General features: G+C 39.9%; 1 protein-coding gene across 1 annotated transcript in view; it reads right to left on the bottom strand.

Annotated features, from left to right (window-relative positions):
* Positions 1–24,120, bottom strand: part of CRISP2 (cysteine-rich secretory protein 2) — a 44,683-nt gene extending 20,563 nt beyond the window's left edge. The window contains exons 1-6 of the mRNA XM_009084750.1: positions 23,978–24,120; positions 23,682–23,785; positions 20,744–20,805; positions 19,319–19,438; positions 18,644–18,731; positions 17,404–17,549 (exon numbers count right to left, since the gene is read on the bottom strand). Of these exons, the coding sequence (XP_009082998.1) occupies positions 17,404–17,549; positions 18,644–18,731; positions 19,319–19,438; positions 20,744–20,805; positions 23,682–23,785; positions 23,978–24,120 (663 nt within the window). The remainder of the gene's footprint in view (positions 1–17,403; positions 17,550–18,643; positions 18,732–19,318; positions 19,439–20,743; positions 20,806–23,681; positions 23,786–23,977) is intronic.
* Positions 24,121–24,430: the final 310 nt, after the last annotated feature.

Below are 24,430 nucleotides of genomic sequence, written 5' to 3' on the forward strand. Positions count from 1 at the left end.
TTTCAATGAGGCAAATCTCTGAACAAAGCTGAGCAGGTTTGCATAGCTTGGTGTGCGCAGTACAATTCCAGCTGCAACATGGCAAGTGCAAAAAAGCAGGAGCAGAATCACCTTGTCTCACATTTGCCAGCAATGTGCATCATCTGGCACCCTCTGCTGTCAGCCGATGGGACACAGCAAGGCTTCAGCATCCCAGATGTGTAAGGCTTATGCATATGAAATAAAATAGAGTTCATATATACAGTGTCTGCTGTGGCCAGGATATGACTCGATCTAATGTGGGAATGAATGGATCTGTCCTTCATCCTGAGGATGAACAAGGCCACCAGGGTTGACGCCAGAGTTCAGCATTTTGGAATGTTACATCCCCTGTAGTGTTCTGTGATTTTATCTTAGTTCATGAAAATACACATTGCTGTAAAAATTAAATTACTACAACAGTTGAAGTAGCTTGGGTTGATTTTGCAGTTTCGATCCTCAATAATTTATATCAATATGCCATCAAAACCAGGTATCTGCAGTCAAATCTGTAGAAGCTGAAGAATCAGTTTAGCTGGACTCTGCCCCTGTCAGGGACACCTATTATATGTACATTCCTATATATGTAGATAGATATATCCATATCATGTATTATAGGGATTTTTGAGCCTTTTTCAACTTCTTGGTTTTAGTTGGTTTTAGTACTTAAGGCAATATACTTGGATGAAGAAAACCTAGGTATTTTGTTTATTGATGACAGAAGAGAAAACATAGATTTTGGGGCATCCACATCAGGAAGCCAAAGCTTTTTGAATAAAATGCTAAGGAAAATTAGGAGTTTGTTTTTACGTGAGCACACAAAGCTAAAACACAGTTCTTAACAGGCTCTGTCAAAGCTGAATTATTTCCTAAGGCTTTATTAAAGGTAGGCTCATTCTTTTGTTACTGCAATAGCTGGCAAAGGCAGTTAAAGGAGGAAATAAGCTCTTCTGGTAATTTGATCAAAAAATATGTGAACAGTTTCAACAGAGATTGGAATTACGATGGACGAAACATTTTACATGTTCTGGCACCATGTCAAAAGTGACAGATTCTCACAGCAACTGATAAACTAAACAGGTAAATCCTTTTCCCTTCCTCTAAAGTCAGTGAGAAGGAACAGCCTGAAATCAGACTGTCACATGCAGCTCTGCTCCAAGGAAAAATCTATGTTAACCTGCACCCGGGTGAGACAACACAAGGGAGAGCCAGGCTGAGCTAACACAGGTGTAAGCATGTGTCCTTTTTTCATCATCCATAATGTAATCAAAGGGAGATCAAGAATATGGAGTCTCCTATGACTGTGAGATGTTGCAGATGTTCTCTGTGCTATCAGGATTTGAATACAGTGAAACTCTAACTAGTTCCTTTAATAGCATCAGCCACTTCACTTCTCTGGAGTGTTTTGTGGCTACTTACCTTAGTGTGTTTCTTAACTCCTTTTCACTCACTGCAGAAAATCTCTCAGTGTTTAACTCCTGACAGTATCTCCACCACTCAGACCTTTGTTTTTCAGCCAGAACCCTTTTGCTCTGCAACCCCCACTCTGCAGACTCACCCCAGCCAAGCTTCCTGTCATTAAAGTTAACCTCAATACAGCTAGATGTCTCTTGAATTTGCAGATGATGAAGACCAGTCCCTGCAAAAGCATGATATAGACTGCTGGAACAGAATTCATCTTACCCAGCTCTCGAAGCTGCTTCAGAGCTGTTCTCCTTATGCTGCCTTTAGAGGTAATGGAGGCACTTCAGGTCTGCATTTCACATTCTCTTCTTACAGCAGATGCCTGAGATAGGCTGGATGAGCAGATAAGTTAAATGACTCCTTTGACATCATCAAGAATTTAAAAAAAAATTCATATGGGTCAAGTAATTAACTGTTCTATATCTCTTTCAGCGCAAAGTTAAGGGAAACAATTGTTACGGGAAGAGATGCAAGGGAGAGCTGTAAGGATATGAATGCTACCTCTGTACTGTGTGTCTAGGATAGCTTTTTGGGTCTTAGGGCCATCTGGTTTGGCTCTGGTCAGTATAGTTGAACTCTACCTCTTAAAACATGTATTCCAGGCTGCTGATAATGAAGGGCTCTTGGCATTATTAACCTCTCAAACATGCCAAGTATTGTCTGGAAGGTAATGCTAGTTGTTCTAAGCCAAAATTGCATCAAGGACTAAGATTGTAAAGGGACAGAAACCCATGTCAATGTTCAAGCCTGTATTCTGGCTCTCTGTAACCTGTCAGTATAGACAGAAATGGAAAGAAGAAGGGAAAGATTTTCGTGGAAGGTGTAGAAACAGAAAGGCCTAAAGCTGAGAATAGATTTAGATCATGCCATTGGGACAGCATTTACTCTTCCTACTGTAGAATGCCATCAGTGATGGACCAACAGTGTGCATGTATCCTCTAAAATACACAGGGAATATGTTCGACTGCAATGGACACACATAAGGAAGAACTATCTGAGATAGTTCATATTTATCAGAAAGAGCAGTGCAAAGTTGCCAGGAGAAAAACCTACTACCAACATTCATGTTCTAATAAGTGTGTTACCTTTGGAGGCTGATGGGTGGTGTCTCCATATGGTCTGTAGGAATGATTTAAATGTGCTGTGTTTCTTCTGTGAGAAGCAATGCACAATCATACCTTTCCACTTCTTGAGCCACTTAGCTACTCACAACTACCTCATGCACACTACGTGTGTACACAGGGATATGTACACGTGGCCCATTCCTGCCCTAGATCTGAGGCCTATTTTTAGAGTGAAGTGCAGTTGTTGACATGTTTCCCAGCTGCACAGTCACACAACACCTGCTGACAATAAGGGACAATATTACACATGATACATATCCCATGCATGTGGAATATTCAGGCATGCTGCACACCTGATATTTTGTCTTTGAAACATGCCTGCTGTTTCCCCAGAATTGAGCTCATACATTTGTTAATCTGCATGGTGTGCTTAATGTGAAACATATGCTCAAGAAAATTGCATGGAAGAAATTGCTTTTCATGTGGAAAAATACATTGCATACAGTCATAGAGTATTTGGAAGGGATATTTAAAACTCATATATTTCCAACCCTTCTACCATGGACAGGAATATCATGAGAGATGGTAAAGTTTTTATGGCTGTTGTGGTCTATCCCCAGTTTAGCCCCAAAGGAGGAGCTGAGCCTCACACAGCTGCTCGTTCACTCCTCCTTTGTGGGATGGGGGAGAGAATCAGAAGGGTAAAAATGCAAACAACTCACAGGTAGAGATAAAGACAGTTTAATAGATGAAGCAAAACCTGCATGCACAAACAAAGCAAATAAGGAGTTCATTCATCATTTCCTGTGGGCAGGCAGCTGTTCAGCCATTCCCAGGAAAGTAGAGATCCATTCCATGTAACAATGACTTCGGAAGACAAACACAATTACTCCAGACATCCTTCCCTTTCTCCCTTTATTCCCCATGCTTTTATTGTTGAGTATGATGCCACATGTTATGGTGAGTTAGGATCAGCTGTCCCAGCTATGCCCCTTTCAGTTTCTTGTGCACCTCTAACTTCCTCACTGGTGGGGCACTGGTGGAGCTGAGAAGACCTCGACTCTCTGTAAGTCCTGCTTGGCAGTGACTAAAACACCAGTATGTTATCAACACCAATTGGGTCACAAATTCAAAACATAGCACCAAAAGAGTTACCATGGAGAAAATTAATTCTATTTCAGCCAAAACCAATATAATGGCAAACAGTTTCATTGACTGCAAAGGCGAAGATCCATAGCAATTTCTTTTAGCAGTCTAAAACTTTTCCATCATTTTTCTGTAGATCCTGCAGTGTACCCACCAGCCATGTGTGTAGATGTTTTAACAACCCAGTGTATCATATAATGCCTCTGACCAAAAAACCCCGGAGTTTCTTAAGAATTGTTCTAAAAAATTACCAATTTCTATCTCTTCTCTCCATTAAAGACTGTCAGTAGGACTAAACTGGCTATAGATGGATAAAATAATTCAAGATGGGCATGCAGTGGTGGACAAGGAGGAAGTGGTTTTAAGCTGAAGGATACTAGATTTAGATTGGATATTGAGAAGAAATTCTTCCCTGTGAAGATGGTGAGGCACTGACACAGATGCCCAGAGAAGCTATGGATGGCCCATCCCTAGGAAGTGTTCAAGGCCAGGTTGCACAGGTCTTTAAGTGACCTGTTCTAGTGGAAGGTGTCTCTGTCCATGGTAGGAGATTGAAATTATATTATCTTTAATGTTCCTTCCAACCCAAACTATTCCATGATTCTATGGTTCTATGTATCCTACCCCCCATACTGAAATTCCTGATGTCTTCATGGGTAAACTCATTTGCTTTGGTTAACCCAGGAGCTGCGTGGTCCCTCTTGGCAAACCAGTGTCTTCAGTGCTTAATCCATACAATCTTGTTTGTTGCTAACTGGTAATGTGTAGACTGACTGGCAGTTACAGTACATTAGGTGATGGGTTAGCCTGAATTGTCTTGTTAATTGTTATTTCCTTAAATGCAGCAAAAAGGTAACCTATGTGCTGTGTATCACCTCCTGGAAGGATGAGCCTCCTGCTACCACCCACTGACAGCAAAGCGGGTCCGATGCTGCAGTTCATAAAGCGAACAAAGACAGCTTGGACTCAGGGGAGATGCTTTGTGCAGAAGATGAGATCAGGCTCAGACACTGAGCTGCTTGGGGCAATGTATTATTAAATGCTATCTACTGATATGCGACTTCTGTAGAAGCTGATTAATGACATCCTACTTTATTATTCCTTATGTTTTATCTTCACCTTGTTTCACAGATGTAGCTGGCAGTACACAGCACTAACCACAGACCCGTGGCACTCATTAGATGGTGGCTGCTCCTCACAAGTGCCATCAGGCATGCAATTCCTGTTCCTGATTTTGCTAACGATGCTGGTTAACATGTTGCTGTGTCGCTGTTCAAGCAACCTCGACAACATGGTCTTGTCAGTCTTGAACTAGCTTATCTTTTACTTATCATTTTCTTTGACACCATCCTCTGATAAGCTAAGAGATAAATACATGATAGACTCTGCAATGTAGTCCCCTGGCACTAAAATCTTAGCAGTAACACTGTAGAGGGGTTTAATCTAACAAGTGCTTCTTTTGACCTGTTTTCCATAACGTTTGAGTGTTGCAGCTGCAGATATTAAGGCACATTTAAACTAGAAATCCATTCTTGTTTAGCTGCTCCCCCTACCTCAGGAAGTGTTCTGTTCTGTCTTTGTGTGAATGTGGGAGTTTAATGCCAGTAGCTCAGGGCATGTACAAGGTACAGGCAAGTCAAGCACATCCAATTGCTTAAGGTTCTGTTTTGTAATAGCTTTGATGCTGATTAGAGGAGAGAAGTGACCTCCTCTAAGAGAAAACTAGCCAGAGGAATATTTTCCTGATGGGTGAGTCTCCTGGTTTATCTCAGCAAGAGTTAATCAGTCACCAGGACACTTCTGTTGAGAACAGGTAAAACTGTCCTGGTTACTTCTTAGGGCAACCAGATGCGGATTTGGCAAGGAAGGAGAAGAAGGGGTGGATTAGGAAAATGCAGCTCTTATTAGTACTTGTTAGTACTGATGGTAATGGTGTGAGTCTTGTGTGACTCAACAGTGAGTCTCTCCTTGACCCCGAGGCTGCTCCTAATCCTGGGGCACCATGGTCACCACTAAATCATTTTCCTGAGCACCACACCTACACACATTTTTGTGATTCCACCACTTCCCTGGGCAGACTGTTCCAAAGCCTGACCACCTCTTCAGTGGAGAAATTTTTCCTGGTATCTAACCTAAATCTCCCATGGCACAACTTGAGGACATTTCCTCTTGTTCTGAATTCACCTAAATTACTCCTTTATGTGTCTGCATGTGTCAGTACCAGCCAGACTGTGGATAGTTTTCCGCCAGGTTAGGAAATGGAATCAATTCTGTAAGGAGGAAACATAGTGATGGCACTGGAGATGATTTTCCTCTTCCAACAGTGGCAACCTGTGTAATGCATCCCAGGTAACTTCACTTCTTTGGAGCTGTCAGAACAATATTAACACCAAACCTTGTGGGAAAACTTACAGCAATTTTTGATACAGCACTGCTATTAAAGAATGATCTTAGCAAACTGTGGCCAAACATATTATAGACAGAGTAATAAATGGACAGTCCCTGACACTTAGAACTGAAAAAGTAAGAGGTTTATTATTAACATAGTACAGAGGGTGCTGGTTGGTGAACAGGCTGAAACTGAGATTAAAGGGCCCCTACAGACAGCTCAGGGAGAAATACAGCTGCTTAAGTCCAAATGCATGGTCCTACCCATCTCTGATAGCTCTCTGCCATGCAAAGGGAAATCTTTAACCCTTATGCATGTCCCCAAAGAGAGCGAGTGGGAGGATTAAAACCTTGATTCCTATTAAATTGAAACAGGTCTCTTCTTGCTCAGTCTTTTGTTGCAATTTGCATCTGATTTGGAGGCACTTCTCTCTTGTACAAGGCACTGTGTGGACAGTCTGGGTGCCAGAGGATTGTGGGTACCACAGTTGGATTTCAGGGTGCAAAATATCAGGTTCTGGAGCGTTCCTTGGATCAGCTGAGGGCACAGATGATCTCTGGCCCTTATATGGTCTCAGCATCTGGGGTAGACCTTATCACCCACTACAACTCCCTGAAAAGAGGTTGTAGTCAGGTGGGGGTCAATCACTTCTCCTAGGCAACCATCAGTAGAACAAGGGAGCACAGACTCAAGCTCTGCCAGCGGAGGTTTAGGTTAGATATTAGAGAGAAATTTTTTACAGAGAGAGTGGTAACACATTTGAATGGGCTGCCTGGGGAGGTGGTGGATTCACCATCCCTGGAGGTTTTTAAGAGGAGACTGGATGTGGCACTTAGGGTCATGGTCTAGTGACCATAGTAGGGTTGGACTTGATGATCTTAGAGGTCTTTTCCAACCTGGTTAATTCTATGATTCTATGATTCTATGAACATGTGTCTCCTGTTTTCTTTTCGAGCTGCAAAATGATAAAATTATAAACTACAAATATGTAAAACTATTTTTACAGTATTTGTTTTCTTTGCATTTTTTCTTTCTTCCTTGTCCACCAAGCTGATGCAACAGAACATGGGGACGCAAACAAAGCCAGTAAATCCATCTGAAAATGGCCTAGAAAGAGAACAATGTTAATTTGTTTGTTGTATAACACTTATCGGAAAAGCTTAGCTGCAGCTAGCTGTTGCAGAGAAAATCAATGAGGATTACCTCCATACACGTAGAAAAGGCAGAACCTTTCTGCTCAGATGATTAATATTTCAGGTACAACAGTCCCAAATATTTTTAAGGTCATTTTAAAGTCCATTGTATTTCTATGATGTCTTTACTTTTGCAGAATAGAATAAAAACCTGGCTGATGCAGACTGTGGACAGTCTGGTACGAGGTATAAGAAAGTATGTAGCAGATAAGGATTCAACCTCAGAGGAAATGTGTTTGATAAAACCAGTCTTAATATATGAGGGTTTAAAAAATAGACAAACTCTATGGAAGGACAGACCAGCACTGGCAGGAATGGACGGGGAAACTCACCATATATTTCTTGTCCTTGTGTAAACCTACTATTCCAAATAATTTCTCCAGATTTACAATTATGTGAGATAAGATTAAGCCAAAGGTACATGTTTCTGCAAAAGCACAGGGAAAAATATCCTAAAAATCAATGCATTTGTCTAAAGTAGCTATCAAAATCAGAAATGTGAAAGAAGAAAAAAAAGAAGTGTGGAAAATGTAAGTGTAACTTCATTATGATTCTACACTCAATTTCTGTATGCTCACTGTAGCCTCTTTTTGTCATCCAGTTAGGTTTACCTAAGGATTGGAAAGATTTATGCAACATGCAGTTTCAGCTACTTGTGACTCACATTTCAAAAAGTCAAGCTGTCCTTCCCTTCAATGCTTAAGATGTTCTTCAAGACTGTGTTTGAATAGTATGGAATTTTCCATATTTTTCAAGGAATTCATGGCAGGATGTTGGTAGTGATTGCAGAGCCTATGGTACTTGGCTTCCTCATATCTTAATAGCTTATGTTTAGTGTGAAAAGGAAAAAATAGTTGATAAATATATTTATCAGGAACAAATTCTTCCCTGTGAGGATCGTGAAGAACTGGCACAGGCTGCCCAGAGAAGCTGTGGCTGCCCCATCCCTGGAAGTGTCCAGGGCCTGTTGGACGGGGCTTGGAGCAACCTGGTCTAGTGGAAGATGTCCCTGCCCATAGCAGGGCATTGGAACTGGATAGTCTTTAAGCTCCCTTACAACCCAAACCAGTCTGTGATTCCATGATTAAAACTAGTGTATAGGATGTCAAATTTCATTAGAATATTTTGAATCATTCATATTTGTGAACTGTATTACCTAATGGTGATGTCTCCTGTTGTATGTACATTTTTTGCCATTGTGACAGTTGCCAGGCTTAACTTTCCTGAAAGTTAAGACCTCCCTCTTCAAATCTCAAGAAAGTATAGAAAGTAGTTAACTGAAGACATTATACTATCAAAAGTAATTTTTCAACATTTTAGACTAATTTATGAGATTTGATGGTTTGTTGCTTCTGCTCTCAAGACATTCTTGTATTAAGCCCATGTGTTTGCTAGTTTGCTCTGTCTTTAAAAATGCTGTGGAATTTTCTCCTTGAATGTTTTTTGGAAATAAATGAACAAGCAGATACAGGCAAAATGAAGTTTAAAAAACCTGCAAGAATCACCCAAACCCCTAATCTATGCATGTGAAAGTAGCCAAATGGGGTCATTTGGGTCATTTTTCTCCTGCTGTTGATTACACTACATACAGTTTGGAAGTTACAATAGGTATTGCCAGGTTTTTGAATGCTTTGTCATTTACTTAAAATTTTCTTCTCTGAAAGTGTTCTGAAAAATAAGTGAATCAAGGCTTACAGCATGGGAGAGGTGTAAAATCCATCTGTCTTACAGTTTCAGAGGCCAACAGGAATAGGAATATCCACAAGTTTAACGACTAATGATAATACATTTTCAAAATCACATTAAAGTTTCTGTTCCAGTGCAAAAAGGATGTCATGAATGTTGGGCCTCAAATCTGGAGAAAGAGCAAACTCAGTCCTGCCTGCCACAGGATTTTAAGACAGGACACTGCTTAGCTGAACTGTGCACATCAGCAAGTTCCACTGTTCCTGTCATACCTTTGCACAAGTGAGAGAATTCTTGCTGATAGAGAAGATGTTATTCTGAACTAATTTTTGATCAGGCAGTTGGACTAGGTAGGTTCCTTCTAACTGATTCTATTCTATTCTATTCTATTCTATTCTATTCTATTCTATTCTATTCTATTCTATTCTATTCTATTCTATTCTATTCTATTCTATTCTATTCTATTCTATTCTATTCTATTCTATTCTATTCTATTCTATTCTATTCTAAATTGTGTACTTTCCACTCTGAACCAGAGGCTCATCATATGGAATATAATTCAGGCACTGCCCTAGAGCAGACAGGTATCTGCAAGGAGCTCCATGAGGAATAGTTAAGAAGGAGGAATAGCACATGATCCCTTTCCACAGGCCATCCCATGGCGTCTCCTTGTCTGCTCTGGATCCTTGGTAAAGGTAAGAAGGACATCAAGAGTTTCACCTTGAAAGGTGAAATGAAGCAGGAACAGGATGTGCTAGGAGCAACTCCCCCATGAAGACAGGATGAGAAAGTTGGGGCTGTTCAGCCTGGAGAAGAGAAGGTTGTGTGGGGATCTCATAGCACCTTCCAGTCTCTGAAGGGGCCTACACAGAAGATAGAGAGGGACTCTTCATTAGAAATTGTAGTGATAGGACAAGGATTAATGGGTATAAATTGAAGGGAAATTTATATTAGATATTAGGAAGAAAGACACTGGAACAGTTTCCAGGGGATGCTGTGGATGTACCAACCCTGGCAGTCTTCAAAGCCAGGTTGAATAAAACTTTGAGCAACCTGATCTAGTGGGAGGTGTCCCTGCCCACAGCAAGGGTGTTGGGACTAGATTATCTTTAAATTCCATTTCAATCCCTTAACATTCTAGCATTCTATGATTTTGTGGATGCATATTCTGACGTAAGGATCCCAGTGATGACAGTAAGCTATCAGGGACAAGGCATGCTGCCTTGCAATATGTTATGAAGTATATATTATTGTAACTTTTAAGTCCTTTACCAGCACTGTCTAGTTATGGCATGACCCTTGGGTACTTGAGTCAGTCACTAAACCTTTCTCATGCCCTAAAAACACCCATAGCTGGACCTCACATTAAGCAGTAACAAGAAGTATGCTTTATTGTAGTGACAAGGATTAATGGGTATAAATTGAAGGGAAATTTATATTAGATATTAGGAAGAAAGACACTGGAACAGTTTCCAGGGGATGCTGTGGATGTACCAACCCTGGCAGTCTTCAAAGCCAGGTTGAATAAAACTTTGAGCAACCTGATCTAGTGGGAGGTGTCCCTGCCCACAGCAAGGGTGTTGGGACTAGATTATCTTTAAATTCCATTTCAATCCCTTAACATTCTAGCATTCTATGATTTTGTGGATGCATATAGACACTGGAACAGTTTCCAGGGGATGCTGTGGATGTACCAACCCTGGCAGTCTTCAAAGCCAGGTTGAATAAAACTTTGAGCAACCTGATCTAGTGGGAGGTGTCCCTGCCCACAGCAAGGGTGTTGGGACTAGATTATCTTTAAATTCCATTTCAATCCCTTAACATTCTAGCATTCTATGATTTTGTGGATGCATATTCTGACGTAAGGATCCCAGTGATGACAGTAAGCTATCAGGGACAAGGCATGCTGCCTTGCAATATGTTATGAAGTATATATTATTGTAACTTTTAAGTCCTTTACCAGCACTGTCTAGTTATGGCATGACCCTTGGGTACTTGAGTCAGTCACTAAACCTTTCTCATGCCCTAAAAACACCCATAGCTGGACCCCACATTAAGCAGTAACAAGAAGTATGCTTTACTCAGAGGGTAGTGAGAAGTTGAGGATGCCCCATCCTTGGAAGCGTGATTCAAGGCCAGGTTGGATAGGCCTTTGAGCAAGCTGATCTATTGGGTGGCATCCTGCCCATGGTGGTATGAGGTGAAACTAGATAATCTTTAAGGTCCCTTACAACACAAACCATTCTATGATTCTATGGTTCTATGATCGCCATCTTCCTTCTAAGACATGCTTAAATTTTTTAAAAAAGGTGTTGGTGGAGGTCTACCTTTTACCACTTTGTTTTGCAGTGAGAGAATGTATAGGACAATAGGAGACCTGATCCAATGTCAGCCTGTAATATAGCGAATATTTATGAAGAAGATCCTGTACGCACTAAATTAAATCCCTCACCCAAGAAAGGTCATGGACATCATATGGAAGTATTGTGCAATCAGCTCTGGTTGTGGGTACTGCCTCCCTGTGCAGACATCTCACTGCATGGCCAGAAGGCTCTGTCTCTGCCCCCTGCACAGGAGTATCATTACTGTGCCTTATTACTTTCATCTGTACTGCTTCTTCCTGGATTGGAAATGTCTTTTGTGGCTTTGCCAAACATGCTACCAAAGCCAAAACAACATCCACTCACCTGAGTGACACACTGAAGAGTTTGGTTTGGTGAGATCAGCTCACAAAGGATCGATGCTGATATTTCATACTATACTGACTACAAAATGACAGGTTTGCTTCATTATCTTCCTGAAGATCTAAACTAGGCTTATTGGCCTTTATTCCCTGGGTTCTCACGGATGAGATGTATGAGTACTGATTTTTACCTCATAACTTCTTTCCTCTTGTAAGTGACTGAGAAATCAGTTCTTGTGGTATGGGATATGGTGAAATGGAATAGAAATCACTGCAAGAAAGTAATAGAGGTGCTGGAGAGTGTTCAGAAAAGGACAATAAGGCTGGGGAGTTCGGAGCACAAGTCTGATGAAGAGTGGTTGAGGGAGCCGGGAATGTTTATCCTGGAGAAAAGGAGGCTTGGGGGGATCTTATCACTCTCTACAACTACCTGAAAGGTGGTTGTAGCCACGTGGGGGCTGGTCTCTTTTCTTAGGCAACAAATAGGACAAGAGGAAATGGCCTCAAGTTGTGCCAGGGTAGGTTTAGATAAGAAACTATGGAAAATTTCTTCCCAAAAAGGCTTGTTAAGCATTGGAACAGGCTGCCCAGGGAAGTGGTGGAATCACCATCCCTGGATCTGTTAAAAAAAGTATGTAGATTTGGTGCTTATAAACATGGTTTAATGGTGGACCTGACAGTGTTAGGTGAATGGTTGGACTCGATGATTTTAGAGGTCTTTTCCAACCTTAATGATGCTATGATTCTGTGGTTTCTACATCCATCATTGGGTGGACTATTTTAGGAATGGGTGTAATGGTTCTGGTCATTTCCTTGATGATGGCAACACTGGATTAGCTGTTGCAATATCATCATTCTTGGACCTGTGCTAATTATTTAAGAGTACAGTAAGTCAAGTTCCAGCACTCACATCTATGTCCTGGCATTGCCTAACTTACTAGTAGAGATGTACTCAACTGAGAGGGCAGTATGTCTTGAAGGAGAATGTGGTGGAGATGAATGAGAAAAAACCAACCCAAACAATAAGCACTTTGAGTTTTGAAACTGGGCTTTTAACTTAAGCAACGAGTCAGAAATGTGTGTTGAAATTGCCACTGAAATGAATTAGTCAGAAACATGTGCTGAAATTATTCCATGCCAAAGACTCTGGGACTTGAAATCCTAATTATGACAGCAGCCTCCTTACTACAAGAGGACTGGAATGTGAAACCGTTGTAAGGTGACACTAAAATAATATTTAGTCCCACTGTTGACTACACAGAAGAACACCTGTGCACTCACAGAGGTCACTGAGTGGAGATGGCATGTTATTTATGCTGTCATTTCTCTCTCAATGAGAGTTTGATGGAAGGTTGTTTGCCTGACTTCTGTTTTTGCCTAGGAAATCCTTAACTTCTCACATGACCTGTTTCTGCTTATGCCACTAAAAAATCAGGCTCCCTCAACTGAAAAGAATTTGGCTCCTTCAACCAAAATAGTTTTCACTGAAACTGCTCTGCTCTCCTAATTCCTTTCAAGAACTCCATATTTCAAGTAATCCTGTTTACCTTCTGGTTCTGTTAACAGTACAGTAGTTTAAAATGTCAATCAAGTTAAGACTAATTGCAAGACCAAGGACTTTCTATTTCTGCTGAGAACACATGAAATATATGGAAGCATGAACTTTAAAGAATGCTCCATTTTGGGAAAAGAAAAATGTGCAAAACTAGTAATTAAATATATCTGGCAACCAAATGACAAGTTTCAGTTAAGATCTCTAATATGTTCTAGACCATTACACAAATAGAATATATACATCCTCCTACAGCTTTTTCTTGTGTGAGTCTCCAGACTGAAGTTAGTCCTTCTGCATATGTGGGAGAGGCAGTATGGAATCAGTTTCATGAAAGAAATCACTAGGGGAATGGATGTCCAGGAAAAGAAAAGTTGAGCCTGTTTTTTATTGCAGTTTTGCATTGGCAGGAAGCAGGGCAATGGACTTGATGAAGCTGTAGCTACACGCAGGACACTTTATCAAGGCAGTTGAGGAAAGCATCTTCAAACTTTCAGTGGTTGGCTGAAAATTAATTGAAACACAAAAAAAAAAATCATAAATGGGAAATTAAAACCTTCAGTGTGGTTTTCAGAATGATTTTTCATCAGCACTTATTTTCTCTGTATTTCTTTTCCTTCTTGTTGTGATTTACGCCACAGCAACATCCTAAACCATACATACAGAATTCTTAGCTCTCTCAAGGACATTTCTCACTAAACTGTCAAGGTGTTTTGGAGTTTTCTTCCTTTATACTAGAGCCCATGATGAGAATTAGGTTAATTCTGCAACAGAAGATTGAAATTAAGTCCTGCATAATGAGACTCAGCCAATATGCTTTTATTTTCTGTTAGAATACTTAAAACTCAGATTTGCTACTTGCTCTTATCAAATGTGTTGCTATTGCCACTTGATCAGTCACCATTTATCAAAGGAAGAAAAAAAAATCCATAAAGAAGTTCCCTCCTTCTCTGGCAGTTCCTAGATGCAAGGATGAGACATCTTTCCTGGGCATGGAAAAGCATATGTATTTCAGCTGGAAATCTGGAGCTCAGATTTCTGTGTTACCATTTGTATAAACACATCTTCGATCTCACTTGCAATCAATGTGTCTTCTTATGATAGAATGTGTTCAAGAGAGTTTCCATATGGAGATTCAGACATTGTCACCTTTAATGGAGGCATTTAGGCCATATGAATATCCTTATCCATAAAGTGGAGGGTAACTGTATCCCAATGTACACCAACCACTGTCTAACATTTTCCCACCCTTATCATAAACTCCTTCTTTGGTTTCACTCTGCAAGTTGTCCCACCTAGGTAAAGCCCCCAGTGTGGAGAAATGTGTTTCTGTAATTCTGCTTTTGGCTATGTATTGATACAAATACTTTCAAAACAATTCAATTTGCATAAATTAATTGGCATTTTTTAAAAAGCATCAGCTTTACACAAGTCACAATTAAAATGCTTAGAACTTACTGCACAATCTGTCCTCACAAGCATCAGGGCAATCCCCACAGGGTTCTCCTTCCTTGTAGGGTGTCCGCATGGAACTTACTAGATTCCCCCTGCAACATCAACATTGCCAACATAAGCTATAAAGTCACTATAGCAAATTTGAAAATAAGAATTATATAGATGGAGACGTATATTCATTTACATCCAGTCTTTGGTTATACGTTGAAAATTTTTTATATATGTGTTGGGTTTATCTGGAAATGTTTTGGTAGTGGGCAGAGAAGGGAGGAACTTGAGGGGGTGGTTTTTGTGAGCAGGCACCAGAAGCTCCCTGTTTCAGACAGAGCCAGTGCTAACCTGCTCCAGGTGGGACCTGCTGCTGCTCAAAGCTGAGCCCACCAGTGATGGTGGTAACACCTCTGTGATAACATATTTAAGGAAGGGTAAAAACTGCTGTGCAACCGGAACCAGAAGAAAGGAGGGGAAGAAATAACTCTGCATACATCGAGGTCAATGAAAAAGGAGGGGCAGGAGGTGCTCCAGGCACTGGAGCAGCCTATGGTGCAGACCATGGTGAGACAGCTGTGCCTCTCAGTCCATGGAGGTCCATGAGGGAGCAGAGATCCACCTGCAGACCCCAGAGGACACCATGCTGAAGCAGGAGGATGCCTGAAGAAGGCTGTGATCCCCTGGGAAGGCTGCACTGGAGCAAGCTCCTGGCTGGACCTGTGACCCCGTGGGGCCGTCACACTGGAGCAGGCTCCTGGCAGGACTTGTGGCCCTCTGGGGGACCTGTGCTGGAGTAGTCCATTCCTGAAGGACTGTACTCCATGGAAGTGGACCACCTTGGAGCAGTTTATGAAGAACTGCAGCTTGTGGAAGGGCACGCACTAAAGTTCAGAGCAGAATGTCTCCCATGGAGGGACCCCACACTGGAGCAGGGGAAGAGCATGAGGAGGAAGGAGTGACAGAGACAATGTATAATGAACAGACTGGAGCCCATATTCCTATCCCATTGTGCTGCTGAGGGATGAAGTTGAGCTTGGAATTAAGGGAAGGGTGGATGGGTGTTTCTAGATTTGGTTATATTTCTTATTATCCTACTCTGATTTGATTGGTAATAAATTGAGTTAACTTCTCCAAGTCGAGTCTGGTTTTCCCATGACAGTAACTGGTGAGTGATCTCCTCTGCCCTTATTTTAATCTATGAACTTTTTGTCATACTTTAATTCCCCTGTCCTATTGAGGAGAAGATTCATAGAGAGGCTGAGTGGGCCACTGATGGCCTGTCAAGTCAACCCACTACCAGATATTACATTGTGAATGTGGAAATTAATTTTAGGCAGTATATGAAATCATCACTCTACTTTAAAATTCCCACTAAAGTTTTTGGTATTAATTATAGTCTTCACTGTACTGTACAAATGGATCTGCCTTTCTGAACTGAGATTTCAAGTAGAGTATTTCAGATTTACTATTATGAAAAAGAGGATTTGTAGGCAAATTAAATTTAATCTGTAATCAGTGTTGCTTATATGTGTTTTATGCTTTTGTTGCTTGACAACTCTTGATGAATATATTTCTGCCTTTTCATATTCCTAATACACTCTTTAAACCTATTCCTCAGCTGTAGGTGATGTGCCCTATTACAAATTCACAGTCTTCTGACTAATTTTGATAATGTAATAAGAAATTCCAAAAGTAGAAGCAATACATACATGGGACAGTACTGGCAGACATAAAAGAATCTGTATCTACTGTTGCTACAGAAAGCGAGACCACATCCAACTTTATAAGAATTGTGCCAAACCATCTGTAGGTATAAGAATAAAAATCATGGGAGAATGAAAAACATACATTTGAAAACCATTTAAATGCAATATGCATTACAGAAACATTTGCAATGATATTAAGCCACTTTATTTACCCTTTAGAGTAAAATATGAGTCCTGGCTTGCTGAAAACTATTTCCCCCTGCTTTCATCCCTATTATACCAAAGAATATCAAGAATATAATGATAATAATTTATCACACACATATATATAAAAACCTATGAGTTAAACTGTCTTAATTATGTATGTTTTCATTCAATGAAAACTCTTGATGTAGGAATCATGATGTAAAATTTTGTATCCTGTGTTTTGTGCAGGTGAACAAAGGAGGTTATGATAGGCCATTGTCTGACTGGAAGCTCTCCGAGTCACTGGAACTTTGTAGACTGCAACAAACCTACTTACTTTTCTTTGCTGATGCTTTAATAACCCTGTTTTTCCGGTGTCTGGTCAATTTTCATATGGTAAAAAACCAAATAAGTTGTTTCTTCCTGAAGTCTTGAAATACTTCACAGAAAGGGTGATTAGACCTTGGAACAGACTGCCCAGGGAGGTGGTGGAGTCACTGTCCCTGGAGGTGTTTCAGGAGAGACTGGACGTGGCACTTAGTGCCATGGTCTAGTTGACATGTTGGTGTTATGTCATGGTTTGGACATGATCTCAGAGGTCTTTTTCAATGTGATTGATTCTGTGATTCTGTAATACCAGTATGTTTACTGCCTTTACTCCATAAAGACACTTAGCCTATTATTGTCATTTTTAGTATCATTACTTTGAACATTTTCATCTTGTTTTGTCAGAAAAAACCTCTCATGTCTCCATTGCACTTATTTCCTTTCAACATAACAAGTGTGTAAAACTTGCTTAGCTAACATCTAGATGTTTATTTATTCAGCCTGAAATATATATATATGTATATATATATATAATGCATCTACCTGAGTGTAATGGCCAATCACAGCACCTTTTGTTTTTGCTCCTGTTCCATATTTGAAATTTTTCTTCTCATCGTACCAGGCCTGAAGAACATTTGACCATGAGAATGGGGCAGATGACATGAAGAGGTTTTCACCACATAGTACGTCTGAAAAGAGAAAGATCCTGAGAAATACATAAGGATTCACATTTGAGAAAAAAGAACAAACAGCAAAAGGTGGGATAATTTTCATGGAAGTTCTCATCCCAGATGGAGCATTGGGGTGGGTTTTTTCCAGTCCAGTGACATCATCCTCTGTTAATACTGAAGTTGTCACTTGACCAGTTTGTAGTATGGCCTGTTTGACTGGTAGTTTGGTTGCTGACAGATCTTCTATATGACTGTAGATACATCTATCTGCACATGTGCACCACAGGTTCATGACTGTAATTTTGCCATTGGGGTATTAACAACCTAGTCATTATTCAGGTCACAGCCCAGTAATCTTGGGGAAATCCTAATAATCCCAATCACACTCTTGTTGCACAAGAAGGTGTCTACACTGTCCTCACCTACTGTTTTTATTCAGGTCCAAGCCTACTCTGTTATGCATTAGTTCTCATATGGAATTCACCTTAGCAAAATCCAGAGGATACAGGTTTTAGGCAAAAAGTATGGGAACAGAAGGACTGTCCACATCTTAGATATGGTGTAGAAAGAAGTGAGCCAACACTACACTGGAGTATAGCTCCAACTTCAATATCCAATGATTGAAGTGCTAATCTGAACCTCAAAGACAGCTATAGGTTGCAGGCTGCCAGGGGATTTTAAAACTATGAAGTTTGTCTTAGAAATTATGCTTAACACCACCAGCCAGTCTTGGACCTTCACCCTTTACCCCTTTCTTTCCTGACAGTATGATTTAACACATGCTGGCTGGTTTCTGTACTAAACTGCATCTAGATCCTCTTTTTATTCTGATGAGTATTTTGGGAGAATATGCTTTAGCACTATGAATTTTTTCATCGACTGTAGAAAATGGGATATACCCATGTAAAACTGATGCTATTGGGATTAGAATGGGATTGAACTTTTCTGATTTACTGCTCAGGTTTATACCTAGAAATTTATCTTTGTCCCATGACGAACAAATCAAATATTGAATACAAATTTGATATTAAAAAAACCCTCAACAAACAAAAACCAAAGAAGTCATATCATTAACTTGTGACATTATTCAATTACACTCCTGCTTTGCTTACCAGTAGTCCTCTGATTAGGAGGACTGTGGCCTAAAGTACATTGATTGGCCCATTTTTGGGCATTCTTTGCAGCCAGAGGACTCCATTCCTTAATGAAAGAAGAAAATATTAGTCATTCAGACATGTACCTATGAATAGCCTCTCACATAGGAATAACATTTTGAAATAACATTTGAAATCAGGAAAAAAAAATCCAATACAAAATCCTTTTTATCCCCTTTTGAAGGTGTAGAAAGGATGGGTAGGAACAAAGTTACTATGCAACCAGGGAATAGACACTGTGAAGACTGCTAACGTATGTATCAGAACGAAATGCATAATGTTATGGCTCCTTCTTCTTTTCACTTTCCTCCTAGAGAAAGAGACATTATTGTTCACACACCAAAAAAATGTCCTGGCTTTTTTTTATTACCACCTGCCCAGCTATGTGTTTCTCTTAGTTTCTCTTTGCCCATGCTCAATCCTTATGAAAGGTCTGGAGAGTGAATGTGTGACGATTGTGATTTTTAAAATTAATATTTTATTGTTTTTACAGAGATAAAAACTAATAGTATCATTTTAAACCCTAACCCTAATCCTAACCCTAACTGGTTAGGGTTAGGGCTGGGGTTAGGGTTAGGGCTAGGGTTAGGGTTTTAAAATAAAAAAATATCAAATTTGCAGCCCACAACTTACCATCTTCATCATGTTGCTGGCCGTTGGCTGTACACTTCTCCTGAGGGCATTATGTCTGTCAACAATCAGCTTTTGCTGATCTGCTCTGCTAGGTGACAGAGCATCGAGACCTTCAGGTTCCTATATTGAAAGAACATGTTATAGTTCTGTTTTATTTGAATGCAACTGAGTCCTGTAACCTGTCTAGGAAACATTAAGATATTACAATAACAAAATACCAGCATCAATCAAGGAGATGATCCTTGTGATGGAGGAGGTTCTGTGATATGCTTTATCTCCTAAATATCTCTAGGGATGCTTCCATTTGGAACAGAATTTTACTGGTTGCACAGCTTGGAGCTTAGCAATAACATGGATACCTGTACTGTATCTGCCAACCCTCTGTGGAAGGCTGAGATATCCTAAAATGCTTCATGTGCCTGTAAACTTAGTAAATAAATCTGATTCTGTTGCCTAAATTTATATTATTATAACTTCCCACAAGAGGTTTTGAGGAAACAAGATCTAAAAAACAGCTGAAGACATGAATGTGGTTATAGTGTGATCCACTTCCTCAGTATTTAACCATGCCTATCAATGGGTTTTCAAATTGAAGGAACCTGGTGTTTAATCACAGGATCATCACAGACCTCCTTAGGTACTTGATAAAGATATCCCACTGAATAGAAAATTGTGTCTATACTTTTCATGTCATAGATTTTCTTCCAATTCTGCCTTAACTGATAGCATTTCTCAAACTTTTCATGTGTTCTCTAATTATAAAAGAGCCATGTGAAGAACTCAGCCTTCCCTGTACATCCATTCTCAACTAGTCTTCTAGACTGCAGCATGAAGAGCAGAGATTTAAGAACTAGAGGGAAAACTAGTCAAGCCTTCAGTCACATTAACATGTCTGAAGCAGAAGTAGCAAACTTCAAGCTTCAGACTAAGCGTCGTTTGGGAGGGACCACTCTGACTGTGTGTTCCATATGTTATTCTAGCTGTTTGAGGGAAATCAGGGATATATGTTGAGAGGATGGGTCTGTGAGCAAAAGGAGAGGCGCATAGCTCAGGACATGTAGGATGAGAAAGGAAGAGAATTAGGTAAGTGCTGTTTGTAAACCTGTGAAGAATCAATAGGAAGAAGGCTGGATCTCTGGGAGATCCAGATTAGTGGATCTGTGTGTGTAAGCTTCTGGAAAATAGTTCTCTCTGACCCAACCCATAAGTAACATTGAGTGTATAGATGGCTTTGTGTGCAAGTGTGGAACCAGTCTTTTGCTTTGAAATGAAGCAGACTTCAAGGATAAATGCTTTCCAGATCCTAGATATCTGATCAGACTCTTTCTGCACATGATTGGTGTGCACAGGAAAAGCCATATGCAGTCACACCACAAGTGCCTCAGGGCTCATTCAAACTTTCTGAGTACAAAGTGCGGATCATACCTCTCCAGTGGATGGAGGCAGCACAGCTGTGAGACACAGGAACACCACTGCCAGAATCATCTCTGAAAAATGAAGAATGAGGATTTAATTTATTTTTTACAGTGCTTTCATTTCTCTGAATATATAATGCAACTTTCTCCTGTGTGTTTCCTGGCTGTTGCTCAAGCAGCAATGTAATGTTTTATTTCTTTCCTCCTCTCCTTGTCCCATTTCTAGAAGCACAAAAATCAATTAATTCTCCCTCAGCATTTCCAAATGAACCAACTGCTTTTTATAACTCATACTTCCTATTGTAATCCTGGCCAAATACCTTCACCTGAAATTGCAGGTAGTTATGCTGCCCTTCCTGTAAGGATCCTTCTGCTCATTGCCAAACTGTGGGATGGGATGCTGCTTTGAGCTTTTTTCCATGTCTAGGTTAGTCTGAAACTCCCCTACTCCCCATTGCCTGCTTTGACTGGAGTGCATTGGTTGAAAGAGGAATTAGACACTGAGTCCACGTGCAGTCATCTACACTCAGGTGTCCAGTTCAGGATTCAAAACCCTCACTTGATGACCATCATAGCAAAAATGAGATGCTTCATCTCAGAAATTAGAGCCTTCTCTAATGGTGTGATTCATGGGGTTGTCCTGTGAAGGGCCAGGAATAGGACTTTGATGATCCTTGTGGTTCTCTTTCAACTCAGGATATTCTATGAATCTATGATTCTAATTGAAGAAGCAACCACCAGACACTGCACTCCAGAACTCCACTTGCTTCAGAGGTTCAAAGCACCACAGAAATCCTGTACGACCATCCCACTCCAGCGACCCAGGAGGTCACTGCAAAGTTCAGGTATCTGATTGCAATCAGTCATATGAGTTACATTCAGATTGTTTCTGTGTAGCTACCTTGGGCAGGCAAACAGGTGACTAGAGTGGAATTTACTTCTTTTGGCATTTTTCCCAGCCTCCCACTCCAAGAGAGTTTATAGCCATGCTACCACGGAAATATACTATTAGCTTAACTTGTTTGGTTTTGTGGGGCTGCTGGTTTTAGTTTTGAATTATTCTTGGGGAAAGGCCAATAGGGTTTGCTGATCTTTCCATATTAAGTAAAGCCCGTTTACCTCAAGGCAACCAGTTTATATAAAACACAAGGTGCTCTGGACAACACTTGTACTTGTGGAGAACATGTGGGTAAGAAAAACTACACCTTTCCAACTAGTACAACAAGGTCCCTGTTCCTCACCAGCTTGCTTACTTTGCACTGGAGGTGACCCACAGTCCCCAGGTTGTAGGCAGAGATGTTGCTCCACCTCTGATAAACAGCAAAGCCCATTTAAGTGCTCTGTGACTATGGGCAGCTGTAGCTCAGGGGCCAAAATACTGACCAGGTTGATCACATCTGTACAATTAAACATTCAAAGCCTTAAAAATGGAGTGGTTTGTTCCAAACACTTGTAGTTGAGGAAAGATATATTTGATTCAGGGGAAAACATACTGGTAATTAACAGTATAAGTCATTGATTCCCTGTTCTTGGTATTGCTGTGTATCACTTATGTTTAATTTTTGACATTGTTTGCACCTCCTTGAAGAATTTTAGGGTCACAGAAATCTCTTCTTGCTAACCTTTCTGACACTTATTTCTCAGAGACATTCCAAAACTTTGCAGTGTATCTGACCTGGGTGTTCAGCAACAAAAGATTATACTCCCAAGATAAAGAAAAAATTATTCTTTTCACTTAATTTTAACTATAAATTAAATAGACGTGATGATTATTTTTAGCTGTACTCAAGTTACAAGCAAAAATATGTCTTCTGAGTGCAAAATGTGAAGATATGCAAATAGGAAAACAACCCCTTTTGCGTGTAAAACACATTTGAAAGGAAAAATAACTTCACTAAAATTGTGAAGCTTTCTATTTTGCAAAGCAAACTGAAGAAGCTAACTTAGAGACATGGGCAAAGTATTCATTCACTGTAATATTTCCTATGAATTAACTTATTAATATAATTGGTAATTTAATACATGATACAAGTTTCAAAATGCCTGTGGAATGCTTTTTAATACCCAGTGGGTTTCCCACTCCAGGATATTAACACACTTTTGTCAATCCCACTGATTTTAACCAAATGCTTACAGTTTATGAGATGTAAATTTAATTGCTCTGCATTAATTTCTAGGCACTGGTCCTAAAATCAGTCTCTCTTCCCCCCTCCCCCGTTCCCCCTCAATCAAACATAAATCAGGACATGTGCCAAATCTTACTGACTTTCCTGCAAATCCATCTGTGTGCAGGGATCTGCCACTAAAAGATGGTGCTTTAGCATCCCTAGTTTGTATGAGTTTGGCAAACTCGTGTGAATATGTTTTTCCCATCTCTCCATCTAAAAAAAATAATGAAATAGGTGTATCCTAAATTATTCTTACTATTGAATATCCATTACAAAAGAACAACCCCATTATTTTTTATTATCCTTGAAAAAGACCTGAAATGGAATGTCTCTGTCATTCCACTTGTTCAGTATTATTGCACAAAGTCCTACTTAGCAGCCACCTTGAAGAAGAGGAGTGAATTACATGAGGTAGTATGTTCCCCACTCTGAAAATAGGTGGTGATGGTAACATATACCAATAGAATATACTGACCAAATATATATCCCATTCATTGTTTGACTGTCTCTGTTTCTCTATGGACATGTAATCTGCTGAGATGTTGCTTTCTTGCATACATGTTGTTTTTCATCTATTTTTGATTGTTCATCAATATTATCTCCTTTTTTTTCCCTCAGCTTGGTTACATTATTACCTATGTAATATTTATTTTTCACTGGATAAAATTATTTTTCTATGACTGTCCTAAATTGTCCAAGAAGTCTTTTGACAATACATTGCACTTTAATACATTAAAAAAATCACAATATTTTAAGCCAACATATCAGTATAAATCCTACCTTTTGGTTTCAGGAAGATCAGAAGTTTCTTCTGTCCTTCTTCAGGTGGTTGTGGAAGTGACTGAAATTCTTCACTGGAGGGTGATTTATAGCTCTTCTGTTTCCTGATAGGACAAGGTGACTCAACGTCACAGGTGTTACAAAATCCAAGTAATGACCAGACAGAACAGTACATTTTTCAAGTGCAAATTCTTCCAAAAAGCAGATTGCTTGTGTTCCATTTTCATTTCCTCTTACTTCTTGTACTGGAAGAGATAGAATACCCTGAAATGGGTTTTGGATGTATTACTCCTTACTTGTGAAATTTGCAGTCAATGGGAACACCAGGTGCAAAGCTTTCTGCTAATGATTGACAAATCCAGTTGCAGTAGGACTTGATCTTAATCTCCAGCAATGCAAATAAACTCAGCTGGCTCCTGAGGTGTCTCCAGATCGACATGGTTGTAACCAAGATGGAATCTTGCCTATTGATTTTTCCATGGGGGTTTAAAAATTCTTGGGCCAAGTTCCTGTTCATGCTGTGAACTGTGGCTTCTTTACATCCGTCTTATACTGTAAAAGTCAAAGAAGGAGACAAGGATATTTCTGTAATTTATACTTTTGCCCAATATTGGATAAAGATTAAAGGATTACTGTGTGCACTAACACAGTAAAAATTAAACACATATTTAAATGTAAATTTAAACCACATATTTGTTTTGTCATTTCTGAGTACAAAGGGTGAGATGAGAATGGGTGGAAACACTGCC

Source organism: Acanthisitta chloris, unplaced genomic scaffold (assembly GCF_000695815.1).
Source record: "Acanthisitta chloris isolate BGI_N310 unplaced genomic scaffold, ASM69581v1 scaffold5121, whole genome shotgun sequence".
In the NCBI taxonomy this organism is placed as follows: Eukaryota; Metazoa; Chordata; class Aves; order Passeriformes; family Acanthisittidae; genus Acanthisitta; species Acanthisitta chloris.